General features: G+C 36.2%; 1 protein-coding gene across 1 annotated transcript; it reads right to left on the minus strand.

Moving 5' to 3' along the window:
* Window positions 1-1,401: 1,401 nt before the first annotated feature.
* LOC115919285 lies at window positions 1,402-20,589 on the minus strand. Its single transcript, XM_030972684.1, has 4 exons — window positions 20,505-20,589; window positions 6,898-6,962; window positions 3,158-3,304; window positions 1,402-1,980 (listed from the first exon to the last, which is right to left on the minus strand). Exons 1-4 carry the CDS (start codon window positions 20,587-20,589, stop codon window positions 1,933-1,935), a joined length of 345 nt encoding a protein of 114 aa, XP_030828544.1. The 3' UTR covers window positions 1,402-1,932.
* Window positions 20,590-22,465: the final 1,876 nt, after the last annotated feature.

Raw genomic sequence — 22,465 nt, forward strand, 5'->3', positions numbered from 1 at the left:
TGGTTTTTCTAAATCAGTAAGTAAACGTATACTATAATAGTAATGTTTAGTACATGCATATCGAAATACCAAAATTACCTTAGGGGATCGTTCTAAGAATTACAGCTTAAAACAGTTTTGTACATGGAGTAGTGGTAGAAAAACTTTCCATTTAGGGTAAAAATACATCACATCACTAGCCTATTTTTTAAAACTTTCGACAATGCATGCCTATTTAAGGACACATAAATATAAAACAATTAACTCACTCAATCATTGTAATTATAGAGATTTGAAAACTCCAATATTTCATATTTATTTTCATATGTACATTTTAATCTGATTACGTAGATGATTCTTAGACATGATTATTTTTCATATTCATGAAACGAAAACAAGAAGAAAAAAATTAATACAAAAATTATAAAAGTTATTTCCAAAAACGAAATATCATAATAATGTCTTTCAGAATAATAAACATGCAAAAAGGGAAAATATGTTTTTAACCAGCAATTCGATTTCGCTTTTAAATAACTACTGCCTATCATTTTACGTTTACTTGGCTCTTTTTCCATCGAAACCATTTTCGTCTACAGTATTTTGTAGTTAAAAATTAGGAGCAAATTAATAAATCTAAAGATTTGGATTGCAACAGAAAACACATGAGTACCACCTTGACCTTAAATATAGCTGATCATCTGTTGCCGTTCAGAATTTAAACACCACTCTCCCTCAAATAATTAACAAACCAATTTTGTCAGTTTAGTAGGATAGGTGTTTTATATATATTCTGCACTTTAACATTATTAAAATGCCGGACCTAAAATATACTAATAGGTGATTGAAAAAATTGGGTCTGATTTTCGGGGGCGGATCCAGCCAGCGGCAGGGGAGGGGGCCCAATTCGTGAGAGAATTCAGCGGCCAAACAGCCATCCGGTAAATAAGCGGGGGGGGGGGGGAGGGGAGGGCGGGGGTGGAGGGTAAGGAGCACAATTTTCCAATTCCAATGTATCGCTCAGTTAGGGGAAGAATGGGCATGGTACTTCTTGTTGCATTTGCCGACATAATCTGTCCGTTTTCAAACAAGAACCCACCAATACCATGAACAGGATAAATACGTTTAACCTATCATAAAAAAATAATTTTGTCTGAATCTCTTTTTAAAAAACTGAAGGCATCATGCCTCCCTCAATCCTTTAACTTAACTTTTCCAACGCAAACACTTTTAAAATTAATGACGATTATTGACAAAACGGTAATGGTTTTGTTCTAAACATATTTCATTTCATTTCATTTCGTTTATTTCCATTTCCAACAAAATAAATAAAATACAAGGGATCGCATTGTACATAGTAAAACAATGCAACTTAACAATATATTTGTAATTGGTCCATAGTGTACAACAGGCATATAAAACAGGTTGGTCATGGAGGGGACTGCTGAAAAGCTGGGCTTGTAGATTGCAGCCCCCTATATTAACTTATAGTTGCAAAAATAGTTAAGGAACGCACAAATACATAAACCAAATAAACATAACATATAATTATGGAGGCGTGTGCAGAATTTTTTGTTTTGTTTCGCCTGACATACAGAGGGGTGCGATGCGGACATCATGTCCCCTCCCCCTCCCCCACCCCGTGCTCAAAATTCTCTGAAAAAAAGCTCATTCTTTATGCTGTTAAAAGGTCAAATATTCATTACATACACTAAGGTGCATCCATCGTACTCCACTCACAAAAACAGAATTCCCCTTTTTTGTCCTTTAGGCTCAACTTACAAAAGTCCTTTGCATTGAAATATGTACTGAATCCTATTTCTTGGAAAGTTCTAAATTGTCTTCAGAAATTTACATGAAACAGTGACTAGACGTTAATTTGTAATGAAGTCACATCTTAGTAAGGCCAGTTACAATTTGTTCCAGTATTTAGAATTCCCTCCACGTCGTCACTGCTTACTCGATGTCTTGAGTTTGAATTTTTCGTAGCGCTGAAGCAATCATCTGCAATCAAATTAGAAAAGAGCAATGGCATGATTAAACAACAGTGACCGTGCAAAGTAACAAACTTCCACAAAAAGTAAGTCTCCACTTGCACTCTTCCTGATAATTTGTTAATCCAGAAGTTTGTATTGCGAACATAGACAGAAATATTTGTGACAAAAATTGAAGAGGAATCTGTCACTTCATAGTAAGTTAGCACAAATGAAAGACAAAAGGACCACATTTCAACAAAATTCGCAAAATTTGAGTATATTGGTAGTTATATTTAAAAAATTGTTCAAAGGGTAATTACTTTTGGTTTTGCGTTCAGAAATTTAAAACACATCTTACCAAATATGCTAAATTATTATATGACTGTCGTTTTTTATTCTATTCCTCAGAATTTGTTTTTATCTTCAAAAGTGCAAATCATATAGAGTATTCTGTAAATTGAAAATGGAAAGGAAAGGGAGGTCACTACATATCACTATGATCTCCATCTCAGCAGTATTACTATTACTGTTAATCGTGAAAATATATTTAAAACTCATGTTATTGATACCATCGTTCACGAATGATCGTAGACCTTTACAATTTCGTCCTTTATATTTTAATATAGAAGTGATTTGATTAATCAGACTGAATGATTGAACGCGAATAAAAAAATTGACTCGCCCCAAAAGGAACTTTTTTTTTGTTTAGACTAATATTCTTGGCATTTTGTGGATTTTGAAGTGATTTGATTAATCAGACTGAATGATTGAACGCGAATGATCGAATGATCGTAGACCTTTACAATTTCGTCCTTTATATTTTAATATAGAAGTGATTTGATTAATCAGACTGAATGATTGAACGCGAATAAAAAAATTGACTCGCCCCAAAAGGAACTTTTTTTTTTGTTTAGACTAATATTCTTGGCATTTTGTGGATTTTGAATAATCATAATCTATGGCATCTATGACCATAGAAATAATAGAAATAAAAAATAGAAATAAAAATGGGAATATAAATCATGGTAACAATATGAAACGTGTAACTGGGTGCAAAGAAAGAAATATGGTCAATACATCCTTTATCTCATGATTGATATCCGCTCTATATCCAGGTTGGATATTTTGATGAATTATTATTTTGAGTCGTAACATTTAGTAAAGACTCCCATGTGAGTGATAGTGATGGTGGTCATTGCACTCACCTCTAAGCCTGCATCCTGTGATTCCACGTCCTTTCCATAATCCATATCTCCATGTCTTGTCAAGAAATCATTTTGAGGGTGGGGTCTCGAGAGGGATCCATACGAAGGCCAAAGAAAATCCGGAGATGATCTTTTACCTGATGAAGCCTGAAGTGCAAGAAAGACAGGAGAAAACAGGAGATTATTCCTAAAAGGTATAACTTCGGCCTTTTTGATGGTAAAGTTAGTGGTACATGTGGTGATGGTGGTGGTGAAAATGTGGATGATGATGATGATAATGATGATGACGTTGATTTTGAATGTGAAGGTGATGGTGATGGCGTTTGGGATACTGCTGCTGCTGATGATGATGATGGTGATGGTGGTGATCATGATGATGATTGTGATGATGTTGGTGATGGCAAATGGAATGGTGATCATGTTGTTGATGGCGAATGGAATGGTGATGATGATGGTGGTGATGATGATGATGATAATGGTGATGGTGGTGATCCTGATGATGATTGTGATGATGTTAGTGATGGCGACTGGAATGCTGATGATGATGGTGATGCTGCTGATGATAATGGTGATGGTGGTGATCATGATGATGATTGTGATAATGTTGGTGATGGCGACTGGAATGGTGATGATGATCGTGATGATGATGATGATGATGATGACGGTGAAGGTGGTAATCCTGATGATGATTGTGATGATGTTTGTGATGGCGACTGGAATGGTGATGGTGATGGTGATGGTGATGATGATGATGGTGATAGTGGTGATCATGATGATTATTGTGATGATGTCGGTGATAGTGACTGGGATGCTGAAGATGATGGTGATGATACTGATGTGGATGATGACGACAATGACGACAATTTTGTTCAGCCAACTCCCTGCCCGAGTAATGGTATTTTCAAAACTCATGGGCGGGAAGGGGGCGGCTGGAGCCCCCGCCTCATACACATATAAATACAAAATATACATTTGCACCTATGTGCACAAACTGAACAATCAATATGAAATAAATCATAAAGTCTCAAAGGACAATTTTATTTTTGTCACTTTTCATTGCTTTTAATATTTTTTTTCCTCAAAGGCCGACCGACATACTAGACTAGTTTCTGCGTACATTAGAGAAAGCCATAACCCCTCCTCTCCCCCTTTCAGTGCCTTTGGAGATAAATTAACTTTTTTTTTGTAAGATGCATTTCGAAATAATAAAAAGGAAAAAAAATCGATTGCGATAATTCCTTTGAATTACATAACGTAGTATTTCGTCATATATACGTGTATATTATCACCTTTTAGACGCAAATTATTCAGGTGCATTAGGATGATTAATTTAGTTTAGCCAAGGTGTCGTGCAATTTATTATCTTATTCGATCGGTGAATAATCTACCAGTGTTTTGAGAATGGGAAAATCCTGAATATGGGGTGTTTTCATCTAATGTTACCTGAATAAAACTGATTAAATGAAAAGAAACTTCGGCATTACAGCACAATGTGTATCTTTATTTGAACTATTATTGAGTAGAGGAGGACTCATCGTTATATAAAAGTAATTATTATTTTTTAGAAACGCTTGTTTTATGCTCTTTAATCATATATACTCGTAACTGAACAGCAGGGTATCGAGACTCCATTTTCTAAATAAAAAAATAAAAAAATAAATGTACTAAAGGACCAACAAACAAACGTACAAAATAACAACATTTTCAATGTATCAATTAGTCAATGAAATAATTCTTTCATGAGACTATCATATATTTTGTTTAATAAATGTTTTGTATTAAAACATTTCCACAGAACAATGGAGATTCATAGGGTAAATCAACTTTTTCGACTTTGCAATTGAATTCCCACTTGCCCCCCCCCCCCAAAAAAAAAAAAAAAATAAATAAATAAAAAAAATAACACGATAATTAATTGACGTGATACCACAGGCTAAACATACAATGATTTTAAGAGAAGGGTGCAATAATAAACACGCAGACGGACACATACACAACACAGAATAGTCTATTATAAAACTCATTTGCATCTTTTAGACAACCAAATCCCTATTAGTTTAAGCATAGGTAAGATGGTGATTGACTTTAAGCTATCCTAAGAATAGATTCTGTGTCAATAATTACCAGTTTGTTTATTCATCCATTCTTATCCGCAATTTTCAGGAGTAAAACAATAACAACATAACTATAAATAAATTAATGTTTACTCCAATTTTTTTGATTATTGATACATCCTCATAGGATATTGTAACGAAGATATTGCTCAAGATATAGAGTGGAATTGCTTCTGATGAGGGTACAAATAAAATAATGTTAAATACATTATGAAACGACAGAACGAGAAGTGCAGAATAATTCACAAACGGTTTAACCAGGGAAATGTGTTTTAAATTACTCAAGTCACATCTATTCTGCTAGAAATTACTTTACTAACCAAGCCTACATATACTTAACTGATCTCTGAGTAGTGACTAACTTTTGTTAGTAAGTGGTCCCAGGCACGTACGCAGAGAGGGTGGGGGGGGGGGGGGTTGGGGTTTAACCCCCCTCAATTTGTTTATATGTGTGTTTTGGAGGAACTCCCCTCAAATTTGTTTGAATTAAAAAATTAAAAAAACTTACCCTCCCCCTACTGAAAGAAATATCAGCCGGCATAATTTTCCAATTTACTGAAAAAGTGCTGTCACCCCACCCTCCAAAAAGCAAAAAAAAAAAAAAAAAAAATTGTGCTCTTACCCCCCCCCCCCCACTCGCTTATTTAGCGGTTGGCTGAGTCGTTGCGAAATTTTCGGCGCGATTTTCAAATTTAACCCCCCCCCCCCCCCCCTCGGAAAAAAACCTGCGTACGCTATACTGAGTGGCCCAAAAATTGTGGAGCGGTGTGTTCAGCGCTTTGTAACCGCAAGAAAAAGGCGCTATATCAAATACCTTTTGGATTGGATAGGATTAATAACATAACCCTAATATCAACGGTATTCCGAGACATCTTTCACCAGATGTTCATGTCATCTTACATATTTTCTTGACATGGCGCACACAAGTAGTTAATTCAATTCAACTGAATTATATTGTATTAGTAATATAACTTTGTCTCAGAAACAAAATCCTGGACTTAGCTCATGCTGCAATGATAATTAAAAAACCTTTAGGTCAGTCAGGAACCCCATGAATTTTATTAAGAATCTGATTATCAAGATATTTATAATTGGAATTACACTGCAGTCTATTGGGGAAAACGAGTATGGTAAAAACCGGTCACTCAAAGATTTTTTGCTGTTTTGAAGCACTTCTTGATCAATTTGAAGCGCGATTTTTTTTTAGGGCTTCAATATTACACCATATCACAGACACTGATAACACATAGGGCCGATTTAACATTATTAAACGATGCCTTTAAGCTAAATTAATTATACTGAGTTAGACAGTACCACCTGCGCTTAGAAATGCCTATATAAAGCGCCTTACAAATGTAATTATTATTATTATTATTATTATTATAAAAAGCATGTATAATACCATTAAATACACAAATATATGATGCACGTACAATGTTGGTAAATCACATGAAACGGTTTAACCAAGAAAAGTATATGGATAACTGTCCTTTTGTATTTTTATAACTCGATATGAACTGTTGTATAACAATTTATGTGGAGCCTTTGACACGAATATCGTCGTCATCATCATCATCATCATAATCGTTATCATCTCCTCATCATTTTTTCTAACTTGACACTTACAAGTCCTCGTAAACATGACAGACATCCCGGTTGTGTAGATCCACATCGTCTGCAATCGCCGCAGCCTGGGAGGAAATAAGAATGGAAATCATTTTGTTTTCCGACATTAATCAAAATCATGCATTTAAAGAAACGTGCTGATTGTAGGAAATCTGAACTAAACTATTTCTGGAACTCACATACTTATTACGGGGTGCATAATTATACGGACCAATGTTGGGAGTAATCGGCCGTCCCTATATAGCACCTTGGCTTTGATGGAAAGAGTGAAATAGGTGCTGTATAAGCTCACCAAATATGGTGGACTTTTGTAGTTTTCAAATAGTTTCACCCCATCTGCATCTGCCAGTATAGGTGACGTATAGTTTCACAGTCTTACTTTTAGATACGGATCGGTTCTATACAAGCGTTTGAAAAGATTTTGATCAATTTTCAAATCGACTATGTTAATAACGGAAATCTTTGTATATACTAGGCATGAGGCATACAATATAGATGTTGGGAGTTATCTAAGACAGTAGACCCCACAATTATTTTAACGTTTATATATTCTGTAAAATTAGTCTGGCCCGGGGAAGAAAATATAAAATTTATTCAGATTCATCCAAAAGTTATAAATATCATTTATAGATATCTAAGGATGGCACTAAAATCTTTTCAAGCTCCTACGCACATTTATTTATTTTTTAATTTTTCAGAAATAAATAAATAAATAATGTGCGTAGGAGGTTGAAAAGATTTCAGTGCTTTTCAGATTTCAGATTTCCACCCTTTGATATCTAACTGACATTTATAACTTTTGGATGAGTCTGAATAAAAGGTTCATTTTCTTTCCCGGGCCAGACTAATTTTACAGAATATAAACGTTAACTCAATTATGGGGTCTAATATACTGTAGACAAGATGGATACATTGCGAATTTAGATGAGAAATTAGATGAGAAATTAGTAATAGGCATTGAAATCTTTTGAGCCTCAAACATATACCGTAGACAAGGTGGATACAATGCGAATTTAGATTAGAAATTTACGAGATCATTATATCGGGCAAGAGATCAATATATATATATATATATAGAAATCATAGGCTTCCGGCCCTGATCCCTTGTATATGATTTATGTAAATTGTGTTTGTTCAATAAAAATGCAAATGATCTTGACTCTTTAGCCAGGTATTCAAGTTTCAAGTTTCAAGTTTCAAGTTTCAAGTTTTATTTATCTTTCTTTCATAACACACTTTACAAATATGACATGAATATAACAGCGTTACAATAGAAAGATGAGGTGACCTTGGTTGAAAGCAAGGCTTGTGGAATTAAGGTCCCTCATGAGTAGCTTATGAGTATGTCCTAAAAGAACAAACTCGTCAGATAAGAATAATGCATACATTTAAATGCTGACAAACTTAACTAACTAAACAACTGAGAAAATATAAACATAAATAAGTATAATAAAATCTACTGACTACTTAATAATGGCTTTAAACAAGAGAAACAGGAAAAAAACTACGAGCAACTGGACTGAAACACAGACGAAACAAAAGAAGACGGACAGATGAGTAGATGTGAGAAACGGGAGTAGAATTATGCTGACCTGTATAGTAAATAATTTTCTTAAATATTGATCACAGCTATAAATCTATAAATCTAGAAATATCGACTCAAATAAAGTAACTTCAGTTTGCGCTTAAATACATAAATACTGACCGAATGCGCTATTCTTGGTTCAAGGGAATTCCAAAACCTAGGTCCAGTGGACCCCAAAGTAGTGGACCCCAAAGGGCAAATTGTTCTAACAAGAGGCAAGTGATATGCTTGCGCCTGATGTGTGGAATAACTATGAACTTGGTTATTTTTTTTTTAAATATTCTAGTCAAGGCCACTGGCAGTAGACCTGCATTCAATTCATACATTAGAGCTCCTAGTTGTAAATGATAAATATCTTCAACTTTCAAAACACTATTATTATAAAAAAGAACATCTGTACGCGCAAGATAGTGAGTATTACTGTTACAAACAATTCGTATTACTCTTTTCTGTACCAGTAGTAATTTATCCATTTGAGATTTGAACGAGTTGCCCCAAGCTAGCACACCATAGTGCAAATATGGCAAAATTAAAGTTGCGTACAACATACGTAAAATATTCAGTGGGAACACAGATTTCAATTTATATATTACACCAGTATTTCTTGACAATAATTTACAAAGTTTACTAATATGGTCTTTCCAATTTAAATGTTCATCAATATGCAAGCCAAGAAACTTAAATGTAGATACTCTTTCAATCTCAGCACCATTGAACATTACATTTCCAGGCAATATACTCAGGGAATTACTAAAGAGCATATAATTAGTTTTTTTTAAAGATTTAAAGACAACTTGTTTGCATGAATCCACAAAGTCACATTAGTCAACTCAGAGTTTACAGTCTGCAAAAGAGTTTGTGGATTTCTGTGAACACGATTATGATGACATAACTTATCAAACTACTTTTTGTGCAGTAATTTCTGGAATATTTTGAGAATATGACATAAATATAACCAACCAAAAGCTGACCAAGTAAAGACAATCATCACTTGCAATATAGAACAAAAAAGTAAAGTTGTGTAGTACGGACACTTTTGCCTATACGTACTTGGTTTGACCCAAAAAGAGAAGACGACAAACTCACTAGAATATTTTTGTTGCTCCGAATATTTGATTATTTTTCTACCCAGCTTCCTAGAAATGTATACGCACACAAAATGTCGACCCTCCGAGCTCTCCTTAACCCTAATAGGGCCGGGGGCCATCATGCCGCCCCCCCCCCCTCCACGATTTTTCTGATTGTTCGGGAACGCATATGGATGGCGCCCCGCCGCTCGCTGAGTTCTGTACACTTCACTTGACATGCGTGCAAATTTTAGCGGAGATCGGTCGCTTCACGGCCTAGATCTTATGGGGGGGGGGGGCATAATGCCCCCCCCCCCCACCCGGCCGAACTAAGACCTCAAATAGCCCGACCTTTTTAAGGTTAACATGTTGGATAGGTTCTATACAGCGCGAGTCCAAAAAAAGTTTACAACTAGAAAATTGTTAATTATTTTAAAAATCATTTATGAACAGTTAATACATATTATGAAAGATACGTTTTATAATAATAATAATAATAGCTAGTTATTATAGCGCTTTACAGGACCGAAGGCCCTCTCAAATCATTTGGTATCAGTTTTGTATGGTATGTGGTCACGCTTAGATGAACAGGGGACACTGTTTAAAAGAGTGCAAAAATCGACTTGAATAAATTAATTGGGATTCGGGTATTAATTCGGTCTTTGCAGACAAGGGCACATGCCCCTGTCAAAACCAAATGTGACCTATCTTATCAAAGTACCCTAACAAAAAGAAATATGCCAAAATTACTGTTCATGTGCCCCAAACAGCACAAGTTTTTAACCTTAAAAAATTGTAGGCCTAAATACGTATTTTCTTCTTTTTTGGCTTGTTATGTCTATTTTGGTATTTGTACCCCATCCTCTCCCCACGCAAGAGAATCTTGGTTCTGCGACAGTGAAGTTGCCCTACTTCAGAAATGTCACTATATTACTGTTAAGAGTAATATTCGGAATCTCTCCCAGCATATTCATTGTGTATACATGTAAAAACTATAAACTGAAATAGAGATCGAGTAAAATAATGCATAGATTCATGATGGTGTCACAATAGAAGAGCGTGGGCCTTTTGATCTAGATTAAAGAACAAAAGAAAAAAGAGTTTTACGAAATCAAATTTTCTGAAATTTACCATATCAATATATTTTGACAGCAGTTAATAAAGAACAGAATAGAAAATATACTTTATGTTTCGAAAACTGGCAACTTCACCCCTGATTGTATATCCGCCGTATTGGACTATTAGCAATTGGAGTTGTGACTCTGTTGTTATCCATAAACGAAAATCATAAAAAATACTTGGGAAAAGATATAAATTCTTGTATGACGATGAAAACTCTTTAATGTACTGCTCGATTGAGAATCTTATTAACAAAAGAGAGAGTGTTTTACTATAAATTCTGTATTCAAGAGAGCATAATTTTTTAATGCGATTCCAGCCTATCAACTTAAAGCTTAGTTTTGCTTACTAAAGGTACTATGTCCCATTTGCAGGCCAACAAATGAGAAAGGTTAAATTCCAACGGCATTTGAAAGACAATACTAATTTAGAACTTCCCTCGTAACAAAAGGGTTTGAAAATGGCTTTAAGTGGGACCATTAGTTGACAAATCGACTTATTGATTGCACTCACTTAAGTAATAGTCTAATTTTCAGACCCTTTTACCGAATGGTCGTACGTTTTGTGCTGCACAAATATTCTATCACTTTAATATTGTCCATTACAATTAGTGGGTTATTGATGCTCATGTACCTGTTACAGCTCATTTTATGTATTTTATTACCAAAGTAAAAAAAGATGTCAGTCAGTCACTCAATAGTATCTGACAGTGAAGTCTAGAATGTAAACGGGTTTTCTTCCATAACTTGAATACTAGGACACTGCTAATGTTTAATTTTCACAGAAAGGATATACATGACATAATTATTTATAATTCCTGCAAATTCTACAGAATGTGATGGTGGCTGCAAAAGGGACATAGTATCTTTAAGTGACTTCTTCTAGTTCTAAAAAACTAACCCAATAACAAAACAAAACAACACAAATACAATGATAGACCTAAGTACAATGATGGACCATGGTGCAACTAGTCAATGATGGTTGACGAAATTTAATTTTATCTTACAATAAAGGGTTTTGGTGAGTTGGTAGTTGAAAAGACAGGATTAATAGAATAACAGAATGCCAAATATGCAGGAAAAAATGTTTTTATTAGGGAAAAATTTCGTCCAATATATTAATTTTTTTCATTTATTTTTTTTTTCTTTTGGGGGACGTTAATAAAAAAAATTCACATAATTAAACAACAATTATTTACAAAAATACATTTCTACAAAATTCATACGATCATATCATGTACAGAATATATATAATAGAATGAACATGACATGAATCATAAACTAAATATTGACATTTCTTTTGGTATTTAATTCGTTTGTATCAAATTTGTTTTGATTAATTTTCGTAATTGAGAATTTCTAGTGTTTATTCCTTTTACCAAATATACAGTTCGCATCCTGTGTTGTTTACTTCCAGAATTCTTTAAATGAATTGAGCAAAATTCAAACTAAAATTGACAAGATTCATTTCTCTTCTCTTCATTTCATTCCCTATCAAAATATTTTTTTGTTCAAATCAATTTCTAAAATAAACATTGAACTAATTGGTTTGGATTCGAACATCCAACATAAAGATACAGATTCCAATACAATATATAAACCATCGATGTCGAAGGCATGAAATCAAACACTATTACAAGTTAATTTTTAAAAAAAGTAAAGAAGAACTGCCATTTTTTTATTATCGGTTACTTTGAATTACAGAATGACTTTCATTTGAAGACAGTGCTTACATCTATTCATAAACACTCAGTGTAATGAAGTTCTTTGGAATGTGCATATTGCCTTACGGCATGAATGTGATAATATCTTTAAGAGGCTAGGGCTGGGAATCCCAGGATGTTGACTTCTTCAGTCAGGAACATTCTCATTCCTTTTTACCTCTTTATGCAGGAACTCCACTGTGCACTGTATATATATATATGTATTAGGATGCATCAATGTCTTCATTATTAGCCATAAAACTCCATTTGTTCATGGAGCGTTTAATAGAATATGTAAGATAAATTCCGAGGGATCCATATATTTCGTATTTTATATTCTGACTTTAAAAGTGCTTTATTTTCAATATCAGAATAACTGTAACTTGTTCCAGATGGCCTTTGCCATTCCACTTAAGCATTTTTTTCTTTAAGGCCCGGTCACACAGAGGGGACGCATGGGGGACGCACGGCCGGCGCATGGAAAATTTGCAATTTTGGCCAGTGCGTTGCAGGCGCGTAGCCAGAGTTTGATGTTTGGGGGGGCACATACATGTAATCGATCGAGGTCAAAAAAAGGGGTCTACAAAATTTCAACCGATCCTGGAAATTTTAGGGGGGGGCACGTGCCCCCCCGTGCCCCCCCCCCCCCCCCCCCCCGTGGCTACGCGCCTGGTGCGTTGTCGTGCGCCCAACTTTTGTCAAAGCTATACAGCTAGCTGACACCAAATGCATAGCGCGCTGGACGCATACAGGGCGTATACAGGGCGCACACAGGGCGCACACAGGGCGCACACAGGGCGCACACAGAGCGCACATGAAAACAACTTCCACGAATGCACAGCGTGTTGCTAGCGCGCTGGACGAATGGTCCACGCATGCACCGCGTTCTACGACGCACGGCCAGCGCATTGGAAATCGGAAAAGAACGTGTGCCTAACTTTTGTCATAATTTTGGAAAAGCTAGCGAGCTGACACAAAATGCACGGCGTGTAGCTAGCGCGCTGTGCGTATACAGGGCGTGTGCTCCGCGTTTGTCTGGCGCTGGTCTAGCGCGCTCCACGCATGTCTGGCGCTGGTCTAGCGCGCTCCGGCGCATGTCTGGCGTGCCTTTGGCGTGTATATTCATGCGTCGAGCTCGGCGCACGTTTTTGAGCATGCTCAAAAAATCCCGACGCACACAGCGAATGACGACGCATGCATAGCGCTGGTCCAGCGTTGGTCCAGCGCGCTCGACGAACGAGTAACGAATGATGACGCACGCCTAGCGAACGACAACGCACTGGCCCAAATTGCAAATTTCCAATGCGCTGGCCGTGCGTTCCCCATGCGTCCTCCCTGTGTGACCGGGCCTTAAGTAACTATATGTAGATTAAGAAACTACAGTTGTAGTAATTTCTAGAAACTGTTCAATAATCTAAAAAAATTCATAGATTTAACACAGTTAAACAAGTTGTAACGTTTCATTGTTTTTAATCCTTTTTGCTTCAGAAGATATTTTGAGGAATGTTTACAATAAGAGGCAAAGGTGACTTGAATCACATGTACTTGTGCTAAATTCATAATATCTTTATGAGTGACACATAATTATATGACTGCTGAATCGGATTATTATGAACTGAAGAATTTACCTCAGGGCAAATCTTCATATTTTTCAGTATTGCATACTAATGTTAGAAGTTTGAAAAAGAATATTGATAAATTATATTCATGTCTATTAAATGTCAAAACTTCTTTTTCAGTAAAAGGAATTACAGAAACATGGATATAAGAAAATGAGAAACTCTTGCCAATCCATGAATTGGATGGATATAATTTTGTCGGAAAAGGTAAAAGTGATCGCTCAGGTGGTGGAGTTGGTATATTTATAAATGAGTCATTGAAATATATAAATACGTGAAGACTTAAAAATATTTGTGAGTGAAGTAGAAAGTATGTTTGTTGAGCTTTTTTTAACAGGAAGAGTGTCATAGTTGGTGTAGTTTACAGACCACCAGGTCAGACAGTTCTTGCATTCAAGGAATATTTTGAACCAATCCTCTTTAACCCTATTTAGCCCGGGCTATTTTGAAACTGCATAGCCCGGGTGGGGGGGGGGGGGGCTTCCAAGCCCCCCCCCCTATGATCTCGGCCGTGAAACGCCCGATCGCCGCGAAAATTTGCATACATGTCAAGTGAAGTGTATAGAATACTATGGTAATTTCAATTTTTTGAAAAATTCACTTATTTGCATATTTATGGTAATTTATGCAAATTAGGTCATAAAATTCACATTTTTGCCCATAAATCAGACATTATTCATATTTAAGCATTCTTTCTCTTTCTCTTTCAAAAGATGCGCAAGACTCGAAAGAAAAAAGTCACAAAATTTCAGTGAAAGATTTTCTTGCGTTAAAAAATTATCGCGAAAATAGGGTTAAATAGGGTTAAAGTTATTAATGATAATAAAACCTTGCTATATAATGGGAGATTACGATATAAATCATTTTGTTGGAGAAGAGATGGAGCCTAATGATTTTGTACAATTTATGAATTCCTATTCTTTTTCTCCTGTAATATCTAAGCCACCTCAAATCACTATAGAAACTTTAACTTTGTTAGATAATATTTTTGTTAATAGCACCCCCTTCTCATGCCCCTTTATAAAAAAAAAATCTTCGACTCTCTTTTTTTGATAACCGACGAGTATCTTGTTTCTATTAGTGACGATGTTGTAAACACTATGCGTAATACTTTAACAGACACTACTAAATATTTGAATGGTGATTATCCACAATATTTATTTTTCACATGTACAAAGGAATCTGAGGTAATCAATACAGTGTTAAGTCAAAAGGCAAAAGCCCAGGTTACGATGATATAGACACCAAAGTTTTAAAACAATGTATACACTTTGTAGCTCCAGTGTTAACTCATATTTTCAATACCCCTATAGAAACAGGATGCTTTCCAGATGCTTTAAAAGTTGCTAAAGTCTTGCCAATATTGAAAAAGGGAGATAAATCTTTGTGTACAAATTATCGATCTGTGTCTTGCTTACGGTCTTTGATAAACTGTTTGAAAAATTGATATATGCAAAGTTAATGTCTTATATATGTAACACGATATATTGTACAATAAACAATTTGGTTTTTGCTCTGGAAATTCTACATATATGGCCCTACATGAATTTATCGATCATCTTAATACAGCCTTTGAAAATAAGAATATTGGACTAGGATTTTTTTTTATCTATCGAAGGCAATCATGACATTTTGTTACGTAAGTTGAAATTTTATGGTATCAGAGGAATTTCTTTAGAATTGATAAATAGTTATTTATTTAACAGAAAACAATTTGTGTATATAGATGGTATTATCTCCACATTATTGACAGGTATTACTGGAGGTATTCCGCAAGGGTCAATTTTAGGCCCATTAATTTTCTATTATATGTTAATGACATTCAACTTGTGTAAGCCCAAAACTTTGCCCAATCATATTTGCAGATGACACAAACCTCTTTCTGTCAGGTAAAAACATTAATAAAATATCAACCATAATTACTTCAGAAATACCATAAATTGAGTTGTGGTTTTTGGATTACAAATTACTTATAAATTCCAAAAAAACTAAATATATGATATTTAAGCAGAAAGAAAAAAAATTCAGAGCAAATCTGTGATATATAATTAATAACTATGGTATATTACAAGTTCCTAATACTGTATTTCTTGGAGTGACACTTGATGAAAATCTTACTTGGGCTCCACATATCAATAAAACCTGGCGGAAGATTCCATGTGCAATAGGTGTACTTTATACAATACGACACTTTATTCCTCTGAATTGATTAATATCTATAATGCTATCATTATTCCTCATCTGTCCTATTGTACTCTGATATGAAGACATTGTGCAAAAACTTTACTGAATCAAGTTTATATTTTACAGAAAAGAGCACTACGTGTAATTACTTGGAAGGCAATATCTACCGATATAAAAATGTGCCCATCTCTTGCCTCATTCAAACGAAAATACAAATATTATCTAATGAAAAGCTTGTTTATTTACTACCCATTATTTCTTTTCTCTTTACTTTGTTTAATTATCTGCCGACATCGGAGCCCAGCCCTTGAAAGGCCAATGGCCTCTGCTGGGTCCTCCATATTCTTTGTACTGTTTATATATTTGCTTATATGTATAATGTATTTTTGAATGTATTTTTACGAGAAATGGAAATAGCTGAATTGAAACACGATCGTAACTAGCTTTGTGCGATTTATAATAGGGTATCGGAATTACCCTTGAGTTTATTTTTCGAAAATTGTTGCGATCCTGTTCATAGAATATTTCGCAGTAAAGACAATTTACGAATAGAAGATTAAAATGATAATTGATGTGATACATGTAAGATTTTAGATACAACACATCAACTTTTCCTTGCATGTGAAAAGGTCTAAATATACTATTTTCAAGGTCATAATTATGAAGACACATAATCACGACAAAGTCTTTGTCTAAAAGAAGTGTCATCGTCTAGTGAATAAATCACATCATAAATGTCCTTTGGAGAAACAAAAATCTATATATGTCACTCTCAGTCCAGCAGAGCTGGAACGTTTAAATCACAGCATAAATGTCCTTTGGAGAAACAAAAATCTATATATGTCACTCTCAGTCCAGCAGAGCTGGAACGTTTAAATCACCCATTTATGTTTAAATAAAGAACATGATTTAAACATGTTCTACTCTGTACCCATATGTATCTTATTGATGTTTATAATGTGTAAACGTGTACTGTCATGCAAATGAAACAAATTTCCAATCATTGGACAATAAATTTGAATATGAATAATATGAATATGAATATGAAAACACCCCCACAGACACGTGTGTTATACGATTTATATGCTTTTTTTGTCTTCTTCTTTTTACTGAGTTTTGTATTTATTTTGGCATGTAAATGATTCCAAGGTTGCTTATTAAAATACCAGTGGAGTGAAGCTCTCACCACCCCGTCTCTCTCCTCTTGGGTCTTCTGAAAAGTTATGTGAGGGTTCTAGCGATCGACAGTACATGATACTGATACCGTATAGGCCCAAGAGGATAACGCTTTCGAGACCGATAAGATAGTCACAATCGCCTTCTGGGCAACTTTCCTAGGATTTTCACTGAACGAATATTATAAATCTGGTGGACTGTTGGTCTGCCTGGATGTTCCTGTTTAAAATCTTTAAAGTCTCCAAACTTTTTTGATATGAGCCTTGTTATGCTCATGCTGTAGTTTAGACAACAAACATGTATGTCTGTCCATTTTGTGAGTGAGTTGACAGGGCTAGCTTTCATACATTATGTTTTCTGGTAACCATTTCTGCAATGTGAACATTTTGAAAATTTCGATTTCATTATATTTTATCATTAGTTCAACATCTAATCCAAAAGGTTATTTATTACCTAAAATGCCCGTGATGAGTGTCTCACTGCACGTCCTCATCAGCTCGAGATTACCAAATAGCCCGCTATTTCTGATTTGGGAAATAATCCCGAAGTTACAAATCGCTTTTTCATCAGCTCGAGATTGCCAAATATCCCGCTATTTCAACTATCCCGATCGCAAATTATCCAGTTAGTTTGCGTATTCATCAGCCCGTAGTTGCAATTAGCTCGAGATATTTTGCTAAGCGTTCGCGCACAGTGCGAGTCTTCGGGCTGGTGAGGAAGCACCCCGTCCCCCCCCCCCCCCCCCACTCAGTGTTATTTAGGGTACGCATGCATGTTCCCTCCTTTTGAAAACACCCCCTAATGCTATGGTCACATTACCCAAAAGTAGGCTGCTCGGCGGCCGAGCGGCGAGTTTTTAACCAATTCTGCCCGGCGGCTGCCCGGCCACCGAGCGGCGGCCGCCCAGACACCGCTCGTTTTTAGGGCATCGCTCGGTCGCCGCTGAAGTTTTAGCGCGGAGTTAAAATTTGGGCGGCGCCTGCTAATTTTTCACTCGCCGCCCAAAATACGCTCGGTGCCTGGGCGGTCGCCGCCCGGGCACCGACCTAATTGCTGGGCGATGCTTAATTCCAGCAGCGACCGAGCAGGCTACTGATCGGTCGGTCGCTGTTCTGATTTGTGACCATAGCTTTAGTCCGGTGTGTAAAACGGGCTTTTGTGTACTACGAGTCGGACTTTGGTGCGTGAAAAGTACCCTCTACCGGACATTTTGGTAACACGCATGGTATCCCTCCTACCACGGAGTGGGGGGGGGGGCGGGGAAACACCAGACAAATAGCGGGATATTTTGCCAAATAGTGGGATATTTTGCAAACTATCCCAAGATATCTTGGGATGATTATCCCGACCAAATATCCCGCTAATTGCAACTTCGGGCTGATGAAGACAATTTGCGATCGGGATAGTTGAAATAGCTGGATATATGGCAATCTCGAGCCGATGAGGACAGGCGTGAATTAATGGCGTATCTATATGGGGATGGCATGTGCCCCGGGCGGCACTTGAAGGGCCGCACACAAAAAGGGAGGAAAGGAAGAAGAAAAAAAAACATAATTCTAAATCTAAAAATGAATTACGGTTTGAGAAAGAAGTAAATAGAAAACTACATGTACCCAACTCTCATAATAATGTTCAACAATCGAAGCCCTGTTCGTTTTCAGCCCAGAATTTTTATGTTCCGATATATTTGTTATGTTTCAAGTTCCAATATTTAGGCAAGAAGGTGGCAAGATTGAATTTCAAAGTTATTTGAATTTGAATGTCAAAGTTAAAATTTTGCTATAATGAACATTTTTCTTTTTGCTCACTCCTGAATTATAAACAGAATGCCCATATTTCTATGATTTCAGAGCTCTCATGCGAATTTCTATATGGGTAAGTGCATAAGAAATTGCATTTTGTTGGGTTAAAAATTACAAAAATATGGCGCAATTTCATTGGCCCGGGTGCCATAAGGCCAAAAAAAAAATCATTTGGTTGTCCTCGACCGCCCGCTCGTCATTTTCGGACCACTGATATATCTTTTTTTTAATTATTATTCAATTTTTTTTTAGGGGGAGCATTCTTAAACGCCAAACATATTAATTTATGCATTTTGCAGGGATCAAAATCCGTCCCGTTGCCAGTTTGGACTTTTCAGTACGCACAATTCTGTATTTATTAAATTGCCATTTTTATTTTTCTATGTCAAAATGCCGTTCATTCAAATCAGGTTCTGAGCATTCTTCAACTCATTTTAAAACCCATCTGTACTAGTTTACAGAAGGGATTATGCCACCCTGCAAATTCACTGGACTGGTGGTTATCTCATCATATAAGCTCTCAGTTAACATAAGATAAAGAGGATCATGGGGGACCAATGGTCACCGATTAGGCATTGTTTGCTATATAGAGGGCTATAAGTAGCTATAAGTAGTATAGTGGGGATTTAAAAGGTGCTGTATTTCAAAGCAAAACATACTTTCTGTGTTGGTCTTGATATTCATTGTCATAAAAAATAGTCTTTTACCATATTAAAGTGTTTTATTGACTTCGTTTGTTTAAATGCTTGACATCCCAATGATTTTTATTTTTTTTGTAATGGAAAAATATATGTAATAAAAAAAATCCCCCCAAAATAGGGGGGGGGGGAAATAAAAAAATCCCCCCAAAAATGAAATTAAAAAAAAAAAACGCCCGCTCGCCCCTACTCCAGAAAAGCAATCGAGAACAACCAAATGATTTTTTTGGCCTAAGATACGCCGCATTCGCCACTGGGGTTACTGTAAACGACTTAGAGAGAATTACCGCAATGAAACCAAGTTTCTGTTAAAAGCCAACACCAACGCTTTAAACAATGAATATGCCTACGTATAAAACAATAAAACATGGGTGTTTTTTTTCTCCACCACTTTGCCACCCAGTGATAGTGAATTAGAACCTGGTAGAAACAGATCCTTGAAAGATTTAAGCTCCTTTTGGCAACTTTTCTAAAACCGTGGTAGTAGTAATGCTTTGTTGGGGCACTTGGCATCCATTCTTTCAATTGTAAGATGTTTGTAGGCACTATAGATTGAAGCCCTAATTGAATGTGGTTTGAACCTCTTAATTTTCAAATTAAAAAGTAGAAAACTTTAATACCACTACTCAAATCGATAATAAACAGTAATACTTACTTTTGATTCTGCAAGCAAATGCCGTATCTAGCCATAGGCAACTGGTACCAAATGCTACCACAAATATTATCGGAAGCACTCTCATGGTTATTGAGAAAAGTCGAAGGAAAACAGTTTACGTTACAACGATTTATTCAAACGTCGAAATTTGTCATACACCCTCACTCACTTGGTGTCCAAAAATGCATACGAACTTTAATGAAAGAACAGGGTGGCCACTAGAATGTCAACTTGAAATTCGGATAGAAATGGCGGCAATCATAACGGAAGGTCTCGTCTGCCAAGGAATATTGTTGAGCAACCAAGTAACCAGTCCTCTTCAAATAAGAATGGAATCGCCCAAGGCATGCGACGCGGATTTTTATACCGTTTTTTTTCCGTGCAACACGACACTTTGTATTTCTCCTCTCAAAATTCAAGTGATGTCTTAATTTCTGTACGCAAGTCAAATGAAAGAAAACGTGCCCCTCATCAAGAAGGATTAAGTATGTCAAACTCGTTAGTTTGTTTCAAGACGTTATCATCATTATTTTACGCCATTCGATTCTTGTAACCCACCGCTCATTCAAATACAGCAAGGGGGTAAAAATATTAATCCAATGCCGATAAAATCAGTGAAATGGTTCGTCGAGTTGTCAATGAATAAAAGAAGTCGCAAGAACTTGAGCTCATTATCAACTGAGGTACAATTTCTCTCGGTTTTGATACTCCCAGTGGCATTGATACCATCTTGATATAGAGCGTCTTCTCTCGACCTTTGACAGTAGACTTAAAGCTGCATCCTACCGTAGTACGTTACACACCAAACAGTAGTGAAGAAAAAGGGATTTTTGTTTTACTTGATTGATCAAAAACCGTGGGGGTACTGTCCAATAAATGGCAATCGTAATTACCCTTTTTCTGGAACAAGTGGATTAGTATTCCCCGCGCACTGATCCCTGTTGTATAAAAATGAATATAATAATTTATCATAATATCAGGACAGATATTCTTAGAGATGTTATATATTCGTGCCCAGTTTTTCTATCTTTTTACTTGTTTCCCCCCTGAAATAAATCAAAGATAATCATCCTATAACTGCATTAATCGTCGTCGAATAACAATGAAAATTCTTCCCTAAGCTTTACGAAACAAACAAAATATTGTAATTGTTGTTGAAGTGTGGGATTCGAAAATTAAGACAAATATTCACCCTAGATGCACAAAACTCAAAACCCATCGTGTAAACAGGGAATATATAACCTACATTTACAAAGACTTTGAAGAGCAATTGCGCCAAAAGACACAAAATACTCCGATATAGGTTCACAGTTTCACATATTTGTATCTTAACCCCCACCCCCAAACAAAAAGCCTATATGCGAATCCAAAAAGATTCCACAACCTCGAATGAAAGTATTATTTTTTCGGAAATAAAAATACTTTTACGATTTTGTTTTTACTTTATTAAAACCTATTGAATGGTGTGAAGATAGGAAACTCGGGACATTCCAGAAGACCGAAAACCCAGTAGATCGACAGTCTATGAGACCAAAAACCCGGGAGACCGGCGGGCAATGAGACCAGCAACCAACCAGATCGACCGTTCCGGTAGACCGACAGTCCATGAGACCGAAAACCCTGGAGACCGAGATGCAATGAGACCAACAAACCACGAGATCGACCATTACAGTAGACCGACAGTCCATGAGATCGAAAACCCGGTAGACCGACGGGCAATGAGACCAACAAACCACGAGGTCGACCCTTATAGTAGATCGACAGTCAATAAGACCCAAAACCCTGGAGACCGAGGTGCAATGAGACCAGCAACCAACCAGATCGACCGTTCCGGTAGACCGAGGTTCAATGAGACCAACAACCAACCAGATCGACCATTCCAGTAGACCGACAGTCCATATAGACCAAAAACCCTGAAGACCGAGGTACAATGAGACCAACAACCAACAAGATCGACCATT

Source organism: Strongylocentrotus purpuratus, unplaced genomic scaffold (genome assembly GCF_000002235.5).
Source record: "Strongylocentrotus purpuratus isolate Spur 01 unplaced genomic scaffold, Spur_5.0 spur5_scaffold_6, whole genome shotgun sequence".
In the NCBI taxonomy this organism is placed as follows: Eukaryota; Metazoa; Echinodermata; class Echinoidea; order Camarodonta; family Strongylocentrotidae; genus Strongylocentrotus; species Strongylocentrotus purpuratus.